This window comes from Halyomorpha halys, unplaced genomic scaffold, assembly GCF_000696795.3.
Source record: "Halyomorpha halys isolate HHAL.00 unplaced genomic scaffold, Hhal_1.1 Scaffold2550.1, whole genome shotgun sequence".
Taxonomy (NCBI): domain Eukaryota; kingdom Metazoa; phylum Arthropoda; class Insecta; order Hemiptera; family Pentatomidae; genus Halyomorpha; species Halyomorpha halys.
Genome location: NW_027111177.1, coordinates 19798 through 31813, shown reverse-complemented (window position 1 = coordinate 31813; position 12016 = coordinate 19798). Strand labels below are relative to the sequence as shown.

The 12016-nt window shown below is 31.6% G+C and overlaps 1 protein-coding gene across 1 annotated transcript; it reads right to left on the bottom strand.

Moving 5' to 3' along the window:
• Positions 1-241: 241 nt before the first annotated feature.
• Positions 242-11689, bottom strand: LOC106691624 (uncharacterized; the record flags this gene model as incomplete). Its single annotated transcript, XM_014437453.3, is given in 8 exon segments — positions 242-303; positions 1622-1730; positions 4883-5001; positions 6560-6707; positions 7823-8072; positions 8482-8633; positions 8737-8988; positions 11395-11689. Coding segments are annotated over 8 exon segments (1341 nt in total), but the record flags the coding sequence as incomplete, so codon positions are not given.
• Between the last annotated feature and the right edge of the window lie 327 nt (positions 11690-12016).

Here is a 12016-nt window from a genome sequence, read left to right as displayed (position 1 = left end):
TATATAATTAAATAATTTTGTATAATTATCGTCAATAATTATTCAATAGAATAACTTATACAAGCATGAAACCATAGCAATAAGAAAAGTTAATGTAACATGTTCTGAACGAAGAGATTTTTAAAAAAATACAATGTTGGAAATTGTAAAATTGATAAGCAAGGTCTGCAGATTATAAATTAGTAAGAGAAAGCCCACTTCTAAATCTATTGTAGAATAGAGATGATGATGAAATACTTACCCCTAAGTAGCTAGTAAATAGTTTCGATCGAAGGTTCAAGGAATGAACTAATTTTCCATTTCCTGAAAATAAAAATAGGAATTATGTGCATGGTTATTTATTGTAATATATACCATTAGGTTTTGTTTTTTTTATACTGTAAATAAAAATCATCAATTGGGTAGTAATTTTGGAGTTAAAGGTCAATCATAGTCGTTACGAAATTCTTAAAATAGCACTCAAATGGGTTTTTAAAATATTGTTCATAGATGATAATAGCCTACACAAAAACATGTTTTGTAAAAATGAAATATCTCTATAACAATGTACAGCATTAATTAAAACATAATTGAATAACCCAGTTGGATAAATGGCTTTCAGAAATAGATGAAAATCAAATACTATCTGAACTTGACCATAGATCGTTCAAATCAGCAGTGCCGGTTGTATTAGCAAAATTCAAATATTATTTACATAACCAGGACCTTCAACACTTACCGTTACCAAAGTTTAAATCAGCCATTTGGAGTCAATTCCGATACCCAATCGTATTTAACAACAGATATTCCTTGTCCATACGTGAAACTCTCGTTCAACTAAGACTCTCTAGCCGGATTGGAATAGGCGCCACAGCAGACACGAGATTACTAAGGTGCCACCTAAGCTCCCTCGGTTACAAACGACCTCTAACGGATCTAACCATCACAACCATTAAATAGAATTATTTTTATTAATATCATGATTAGTTTTGTACAGTTGATACTAATGAAGGCACAAAACGTTGAGCTATTTTAGGATTGCCTTGGTTTTAACAATTGCAGAATTATAAATTGGCTTTATTAAATAACATGGAGCAATATTATTTAATTATTATCAGTTTTTTCGATAGGAAAACAGATCAATATTATACGGGGAATCAAAATCAAATAACTTAAAAATAGCGATTTTTTAAATACTTTTTTTATCTTTTTGATCCAGAACAGTCTTAAGTTATATGTATCCATATATATTCGTAAACTCTTACGGATTATGCTTCTCCAAACGTGCATAAGTAAACATCACGTGGCAACAAAATTATTTATTGTCTAGTAAAATATTTTGTTTTAATAAAAAAACAGGTAAACTAAATAGTAAACATACAATTGAATAAATATAAAGGTAAAAAGTTTTTTCACTATCCACTAATATTGCTCTGTAAAGTGTCAAACCACCAACTGAAATATTACAAATCTGTATAAAGTTTCTTTTCTGCATTTTAAATGAAACATATACAAATAAATCGTGATAACATCATAAACCCCCAATATATTTTCCTGTCTTTATGAATTGAGTTAATATAGCTAAGTTTCACTTCTTTAATTTTCCTAGATTATCAGAGCTTTTTATTAATAAATCACTTACTTCTTGGTGTCAAATCTCTGGTCGGTGCTAGTATATTGTACTCGCGGTGCTTGCGGCGCCTGTGGCGAAAGTACCTTCTTCGAGGTTGTAGCTCAAAGGCTCTGTTGGCCTAAAACAATCATTTTTCAAACAAATACAAATAAATAAACAAATTATTTTAACTAAATATATACAAATCTATATAAAACAAATTTGGATCTAATGGTTCATATTGAACTATTAAAGAATTTTATGAGTTACTTAGTACTCATCTTACACAGTTAAAAATATGGTAATAAATAAGATAAACATTTATTCTGGAACAATCGTATTGAATGATAAGCAGTTCCCAAAGTGACTGTGGTACCTGGGGATGCCCCAAGAATTCACCACCAGTGCCGAAAGCAAATGCCACTTTCTTAAAGTATAGCAAAAAAAAAAAAAAAATTAAATAAAGATAACAAACATGTAGTGCATTCCATCAATTACATTGGACTGTATTTTCTCTGTTTTCGACAAACTCAACCGCTGTAACTTAGGGATGAGATATCGATTAGCAATATGAACATAGATATTATATCGGTAATAAAATATCGATATTTTAAAATATCGAAATATGGATATAAAAATTTTATGTCATACCTAGTCAAAATATTCTTCATAACGGTGAAGCAAAAAAACACCATGATAAAAACATGGACATAAGAAATTTCAACTATAATATAATTGTTTAAATTGTTTTTAGAAAAACAAATGTGAAAAACATCCATATTCCAATGCTCTGCAATCTAAATTATTGATATTATCAAATAATATCCAATTCAAACATCGAAATCCTCAACATAAAAACATTGTCATAATTTTGTTTCTAATAGATATCAAAATTATGACAATGTTTCTCTGGTAGCGATAATCCAACCAAATATTAATATGTTATTGACATTCTTATTAATATCAGTATAAATTTTCAGTACCGATATTCCGATATTATTTTATCACAATACTTTGCTTAAAAAGATTAGAAAATTTTATAAAAAGCATAAAAATGAAATTTCGATATTTTGTTCGATACCTGCTATAATATAATATCCATTTAAAAATTTAATATTGTTGTTAATATCGACATGGAAGATTAGCAACAATATTCTGATATTATTTGATCGAAATATCGGCATTTTGTTTAAAAAGACTAGAAAATTACAAAATAAAATATTGATATCTTATTCCAATAATGTAATATCCGATAAAATAATATCAGAATATTGTTCATAATCTTCAACAATAAAATATCGGGATTTCATTTTTATAAAAAAATTTTTTTAATTATTTATTTATTGTAATTTACAACTGTACAAAATGATACAATAGATAATATGTAGTATGTTTCATATACACTTGAAAATCTTGGGAAGGAACCACCCATTGGTTGTACTTCAAACATTAATTTAATCTATAAGGTCCCGTGGCCATCTTCTTTTCAGACGCCTCGGAGGATTATCAGTGATTGTTAAGGATGAAAGATTAAGAATTAATGAGTTATGATGGTTAAGGAGTTTGGAATAAAAAGACGCATATCTCTTTTGGGTCAAATCTGTAACGAATGGGATGTTAAGGTCTTTATGAATGAGTTTATTTGTGACGTAATAAGGAGCATCAAGGATTTTACATAGGATTTTGGATTGTAACGATTGAATGCGGGAAGAATTTGATGGTTTGGTGGAGTCCCAGAGCTCAATTCCATATGTCCGAATTGGTCTGATTATTGTAGTGTATACTAATTTTTTGTAGTGAATTGGAAGTTTAGAGCGTTTGTCAAGTAAGTGTTGAAGCAATCGGAATCTACGAGCAGTTTCTTGTCGTTTCAGTCTTGTGTGTGGATTCCAAGTAAGTCTCATGTCAAGATGGAGTCCTAAGTATCGAATCTGTTCAACAGGTGTTAGTGGTGTATCTAGAAAGGATACTGTAGGACAGGAGGGCAGAGGTTTACAACGGAGAGTAAAGGTGATCTGGTGGGATTTGTCAGGATTTATTTTGATTCTCCAGTTTTTACACCATTCTTCAATAGATGTTATGTGTGCCTGTAGTGTTTATGATACATTAGTTGGGTCGTTGTTTACAGAAAGTATACATGTATCATCAGCGAATGTTGTTAGGACTGATTATAAAATTTAAAAATAAAATATCGATATTTCATTTTTAAATTTCCTACTCTTTTTGAACAAAATATCGATATTACGATCAAATACTTTCGAAATATTGTACTTTATCTTCGATATCGATATTAATAACAATGTCCAATATCCAAATGAAAATTAAATCATTGAAACAATATATCGAAATTTAATTTTGAAATTTTACATAAAATCTTTTAGACTTTTTAAACAAAGTATCAATATTTCGACGAAATAATAACGGAACATTGTTACTGAATATATTGATATTTCTTTTTGAAATGTTTAATAAAAATATCTTTTTTTCAACGAAATATCTTTTTAATTAATTTTCGATGTCGGTATTAATAACAATGCTAAATATTGAAATGGATGTTACATTACTGAAACAAAATATTGATATTTTATTTTTAAATAATCCATAAAATGTTCTCCTATTCTTTAACAAAATATCGATATTTGTAATAAATAATATTGGAATATCCTTGCCCTAGGTTAATATCAATAGCAATAAGATCGTAGAATATCGATAAAGAGTATAGGTTTTACAAACTATTACTGGTAATATTCCCTTAAAATATTATTATAATTTTTTTTCACTGATACAGTGATTTTTGGGTTCAATGGATTTGGACTCGATGGATATTAGATTAAATTACATATTACCCATATTTTTTTGATTTATCAATATTTTTGAGGTTTTTTAGTAATCTGATATTCCGATATTATCAAAGGAAATTATCGATATTCCGATAATATCAGTTACTTAATATCGATATCAAAATATCGGATATCGGAGACAAAATATCGATATTTCGATAATATTGATATAGATATCCCATCCCTACTGTAACTATAATTGTGGCGAAATTTTTATTAAATTGACAAGGGTGCCGTGGGTAATATGCAATTTTTTAGAACAAAAAAGCTGCCATGGCGAAAAAACTTTGGGAACCGTTGGATATTACTGCTATTCATTAAAAAAAATGTTCACAAATTGAATAGTAAACATACAAAATCGCTTAAATAAACCTATCATGGAAAAATAAAAATAAGTGCTAGTAGTGCTAGTACTTTTAACATTGAAATAAGTTACTAGGTTTTCACATACCAATTTTGCGTGTTTCACAGTATTCATTAGAAAATCAGCGGCCATCCCATATTTCCTCCTCTTCTGCCATTTTTTAACGACGGAATAATCTCTGTCGTGACGCAATCTGTCAAATTTCGCTGAAAAATGAAATTATAAACAATATTTTATTTCTTAAAAAATATATTTCGTGTTCTTAAAAATGTACTTGTGATAATATAAATAAATTACAAAAATTGAGTTAACCTAAAATTTCTGAATGAAAAATAATGTATTTATATTTATGATGTCTACATGAATATATGAAGTGAGTGCAGGGTTCTTGTATTATGTGAAATATATTAATCAAATTTTGTTATTAACAATATCATCAACGTTTTAGCACTTCAGGAAGCTCTATATTTAAATTTTCATGCGAATGTAAACATAACTTTTGCTCAGCCTTGACGCTTAGGGTTCCTGAATTACGTACAATGTTGAACGTAATTCAGGAACCCTAAGACTCATTTAAGCCTCATTCGGAGGGTTGATTAAGGTTCTTAAACTACTTTATTCACTTTAACGAGGGGGGGATACTACCCCTTCTTCAAATTTACCAACAAAAAACATACATTTTATTCATATATTGTAATTATATTTTTACCTAAAACTTCTAAAATAATACCATGACTGCTTATATAGTAGGAATAAAGGAACTCTGCTCTTTGTAATTAGCCCAACAACCCCCAATAAATTGAGGACGAGATACGGACCTTCCAACCGAATCCTAAGGCTTAAAAATTTTGAAACATCTAGAAACTGAAAATGATATTTTTCGGTTTCACTGAGGTTTTAAATATAACATTTTTTTTTAAAAAAAATATATACTATTTAAAAAAGCCATTAATTTTTAATGTTTGGATTTTCTCTTAGGCAACTCTAGGAAACGAATGTTTCGTAGCAAGACCATGCCGATATATTAGGTTTTTCTGAAATTATTAAAACGTTAAAAAAAATACACTATAACGAACGAAAAAATTGAGACCCTGTCTTGTGGGAATTAGTTGGACAAATTTTTCGTTACACCTCGTCTACTACAAGATTATACATTTGCCCGTTATAGTTGAGGATTAAAAAAAAAAATCTATACCACTACAGCCCATTAAGGGATAGGGGTGTAGTGCATTATAAGGAAGTACTGTTACTAGACAAAGGATTATGCAAAGATGTGATTAGGTCAGAATCATGCTAAACCGCTAGATTTTTACCCAATTAAGGGTACCCCGGAGGGCTCCTGAACCGCAGGGCTGATAGAGTGAAACCGAAAATAATTATCTGGCGCAGCTGGATTCGAACCTGGGTCTTTGAAGTTTGTAGCACAGTATTACTGAGCTGCGCATTCCCATAATTAAGGATATCCAAAACAATATGAGAAAATTAATTATATATGGGAATGATTTAATAGTGGATTTTATATAAGGAAATTTTATTCATTAAAAATGTATACAATATCTGTCAATGATCAAATAAATAGGCTTATGATAAAAGGCTATACCTACTAATATTTTATATTGCTTTATGAAAATGTATCATTTGTATGGTTTCCAATAATTTGAATTTTTTTTTTAAAAAAGGGGAATAGACAAATGTAACTAACTTACAAAAATGAAAGAGTTTCAAAAAATGACTGGAGCATTAAAAGGGACAATTGATACTAACCTTGCATGGCGAGGCGGTCCATTCGATACCATCTTTCTCTGTTTCTCACTCTCCTCGCCGAATAGTTTAGGTAATCATTAAAAATTATGAAATCTCTTTCCATTAATTTGGTTTGTTCGGCTACTTTTCTGTCCCAATTCAAATCGAGCTGCAATATGATATTAGTATTAATCATTTATCAATTCTAATTTATAGACATACGTGCTGCTTTATTTGACGTCCGAGGTCTTTAAATACTACAACATTTGTCCTGTCCAGCAGGTTATAAACTAACCCAATTTATTTATCCCGAGGGTCCTCTCACGCCGAGTACAATCTGGTGGAGCTAGATGTTAAAGTGACACCTTCACATTCGTGACATCCATGATAGAAGTGGCCCACCAGGTCTATTTGGATTAAGAAAAGATATGTCGAGGAAGACTTTTTGTATAAATTTAAAGTCTTTTAATCTTAGCAAGTTAAGCAAATGTAATCACCACTTTTGTGGATCAAATAGTCACAAGAGATCACATAACTTTTTTTCTAATTATGAATACAAAAAACCAAAACAAATTCATATATAATATAGTATATAATAACTTCAATATCCATAGAGAGAAAACAATAATTAATAATATGACTATAATTACATAAAATCTTATTCTCTCAACTGCGCGGGCGCACTAGAGAACCATTGGCCTCTAATATTTTTCGACCATGTATCAACCGAAAAAGTTTCATTGAATCGGTGTGCTCAGGTCCCTTGTAAGTGTTGAAAGTTTCTTAAACAAAAGCCATGTTCTTTTTTTCAATGCTGTCTAAAAAAAAATAATGGAAGAGCTTTGTCCTAATTCGTTATTACGGCATTATTGCCTATTGGTAACTTTTCTTCTTTTGTAGATCGACAATATTAGACAACTATGACGTCACTAATTCTTACTTAGCACTTTTCCGAAGCTTGATCGATGTTTAAAAAATCTATTGCTGGTCATTATCGATTCCTCAAGATTGAATATAAAATAAGAAGTGTAACTCAGACGGATATCAAAACAGATTGAGTTCGATTCCTACTCTGATCTACTTGAATTTTCGTCGTCATTGCCACTTCTTGTGAAATCATAATCATACTAAATATCAAGCAAATCCTGATATTTTGACAGCAAATACCAGTTTACACGATGCTGGTGGCTGCGACAGCTGTCTCTATTGCCGACATTAAATTAAACTTTAATTTATTTATCAAATTAAACTTGAAGTAAGGGTACTTACTGTTACCATACTTACCGTCAAATCTCTGAGTTTTCTACATCGTTCCTTTAGATCTCGTCTTTCGTCTTCCCAGAGGAAATGGTTCCTCCATTTGAGAACATAGTTGACTCCTTTATAGGCCGTAGCCTGGAATGCACGACTTTTGTATTGGGCTTTTACATCTGGATAATTCCTTTCTTTAACTAAATGAATTATCCATTCATCATTCCGCCTGTTGATTACTTTCTGTGTACCAGCTTCTGAGTCCTTTTGACGCAATTCTCGTCTAAAATATTAACCGAATATGAATTTTAACCATCATAAATTGAATAGCATATGAAGAATTTGATTACTAAGGTAATCCGCGGAATAAGAAAGAATCAAATATTACTCAGTTGAATTTAAATATTGAATAAATGTGTTAAAAATTAGTGTAAAATATTATTCAAAGCGGTTATTATGCTAAAACCTTCTTATAAGCGCTACTAGAACTAAATTTTTAAAACGTGTATTTCTGTCAAAACCCGGATTCGAAATATTTTACGATGGCAATATTTCCCTGTATATTTCATACATACATAAGTGAAAGTGAAAAGAATTAGATGAGGAATTGGAACTTTTTACTTTGTATTATCAGCACACCAACTTCTCAACATATTGTTTTTAAAACATTTAGTAATAATAAAATAACTTACAGCATGTTCTCTAGCATTGCGTTGAACTTGTTTACAAATTTTCTCATCATAATTTCTTTTTCCACGGCTCTCACTTTTAAATGCTGGGCTTTGACGTGAACTGCTACATCTAAGAAATCACCGAACCTATGCTTTAGGAGATGTAGCTTTTCCTTGGGATTAAAGATTCCATTAGTGATTATACTATCAACTTAAATTATTAATATACACAATTTTTATTTCAGAATTTGAATTAATAACCCAGTTGAAACTTACTTTCTTTAATAATTTGTCCTTGATACCGTGACGTGTTACCGTCCACATATAATGCCGATAGGCATTATAACTCTTTGCGCTACATTTGACCTTATTTCCTTCTGTAAGTATACCCAAGTCTTCAATGTATTTTTTAATGTGAGGTGCCAATAGAAAATGTTTCAAATATGGGTCGTGTATTGGTTCGTACTCCATTTTAAGGTCGTGACAGTACGGGTCACCCAGGTCAAAGGTTTTAGACATTCGGAGTACCTGAAAGATGAAAAAAAAAATCGAAAACATATTTTCTCTCAATAATTAAAATAACCTTGACTTAGAATAACAACATTAATACCGGTTTTTAACTAAAACTGAAGTACATCTTTACCTTCATTGCAGAAGTCATTAAAACTACTTGTAACAAAGAGGCTAGACAGATAGCAATTAGACCGAAAAGACAAGTTGATTGGATCCTTGATGACCAATGCTGTAAACTCCAACAACACTTTAATACAGCATACAGTTTATACTAAACCCCTACTTCATCATTTCACAAAGTACCTCAAGATAAATCCAAGACCTATCCATTACAAAAGTTGTTCTAGATCCCTTTGGTAAAAAACAAGGCATACATACAATGGAAAACTATAAAACTGTTATTCCAATCTGGTTATAAAGAACTTGGCCATAATTTGATCACAATTCTTGTACTCCTACCAATCCGCAGTCTCTACTTTTTATAACTCAAAACGGAATCTATCGAAGTAAATGGGTTAAATAAAAACTAGCAGAGTCGATAAAATTTGAATATAATTATAAAAAGACTTCATTACATATATACATATATCAAAACACCACGAGGGCAAGAGCTTGGTTAAACGACTTAGTCCGTAGCGGGAAGGTAGGTTACAATCAGCAGTGTTGCCAGTGTCAACCGCACAAATCTTTCAATGAATATAAATTGATAGATAAACACAATAAAACAATTTATCTCAACAGAATTTTAAAAAAATCCTACTTCTTTCGCCCTTGGACGTTATAATAGTTCTTAGCATGAGTTAGATAAGAACAGAGCTGAAGAGTTTGCCAAACACATTTGTTTTTAATCTCACCCACACAATAAAAATGAGTGCATTTCACACAGACTCCTCTCACCCTCTCTCTTAACCCCCTGAAGCTGACGACCCTTCTGAGGTCAATTGTTCATAAATGAGTTAAATAACCTGGATACCCAATTTCTAGATCCGTTAACAGCATAAAATAAATAATCATGCTCCTTACAACTATATCCTTCACAGAAACCTCTACTTTTCTGTTATAGTTAATTATTCTTGACGATACACTGCCTACAAAAACCTGGGCCTCTCTTATAACCTTTTTCCTCCCTCTCCTATCCGGAGAAAGCTTTCTCCATCTTCTACTATCCACCCTCTTCAACATCTCCTCCACCTTTTACACCCATATCAAGCGCGGTGGTCTTCGAATAAGCGTTCTGAAAATGATTCCCTGGCATACGTCTTATCCGGCTTCCTCTTACCATTGAGACCAATCCGAATTTGTCGACAGAAGGTGTAACTCTTCGTTAGTATGGATTCTCCATTACGTATGTTGCCCAGGTTTACACAAAAGACCACAAAATCCATTTCCATCCGTGTAAAATCCATTTCTCCCATTCAGCCTAATTTTCTGACGCCTTGGATATCACCCAGGTCTCAGAATCGAAGGTGACCACAGATCTTATGACTTTCTCATACATCGTGATCTTGATCCTGCGAGACTGGCTTCTATAATTCACTATTTTTCGGATGACAAAGCATTTATTCCCGACAGTCATCCTTGCTTTCAGTTCTTCCTACATTTCATTATTTTCGGTTATTAATGCATACAAATACTTTAGTTTCGATCGGTATCAGAGGGTGGTTTTCTGTATTGAAATATTTAGCCCCTCCCACGGTTTTCTGGACATTAGGATGCAAGTAGTCTTCTGTTCATTGATTTGGAGCCCTAGTAGATTAGCCACTGTTTCAAAACCCTTGTCAACGCCGTTTTGTTGTATCGTCAGCATAGGTTAGATGCTGTGCCGACATGCTATAAACAGTGCCACTAGAATAAGTCCGGATCGCTCCTAGTGAACACTCTAAGGCCATATTAAACTCATCAAGAAATAATGGATCTCCTTCACTTAGCCCATCTCTCACCTCGAAATTTTCTGACAATAGGTCATTCATTTTCATCTGATATCAACTGCAGTTTAGGGCCATTCCAATCAAAGAGAAATTTTTTTTTGAGAATCTCAATTCCATCATTGTTTTCATTAGCTCTTCCCTGTTTATTCTATCATAAGTCTATTTAAAATCTATAAAAATGTGGTATAAGTCAATTTTCTTTTCGTATATTTTTCAAAATTTGAATATGTATATTTGTTAATACGGAATGGATGACTATTTAGAACAAGATAAATTATTTTCTATAGATATGGCAGATATCTGAATATTTGAAAATAGTCCTTTCATATGTTAAAAACGACAGTTCTATTTTTGCAGTCATTCTGATGAAATACATCTGGAATTAATATTCCTGAAATATTGCGGGTACCAAACCGATCAAGATGGATATAATCTTTTGTATAGTATATTAAAAAGGATGAAAAATTAAAAACAAAATCTGTGGTGTAATTACATTTTCACCCAAAGTTCCTCGGGTAAATTGTACTTTGCCGGCTGGCGCCATGACAGGTATTGGGATGTGCTGGCATAGCGGAATCATGCTCCAATCTGGAGGGAGGTCGGGTAAAGCGACTTCCTCCGGAACCTCCATAAGGTTCATGAGCTGAGCCTTGTTGGTTTCGGCCAGCCGGCGGGCGTTCATCATTTCGTGAACTCGCCATTTGTACGACTCCTTCCGGAGGTTATGAGTTCTCTTAAACATTGCGTTTAGAACTATAAACCAATAACATCTAACGAAACCGTATCAATTTGAAGAATGAACTTTCAAAGGCTAATTTTTTTTACAATAATATGTTACTATAGAAATGATTTCATCAAATACAAATTCTACTTAACAATTCACTAAAAATAATATTTGTTTTGTTCAATTTCCAACAAAAGTATAATTAGTTATAATCGTAGGTAGCTGAAAGCAGTATATACAATTAGATATAATTGAGCGTTAAGCCATAGATTTATAATGTTTTCTTCTAGCCCAGAGAAAACTAAATAAGAATTTTTTAGTTTATTAAAGTAAATCAATATGAAATGGTTGGTTTCACATAGCATGTTTATCAGTAAGTTGTTTCTTTAAT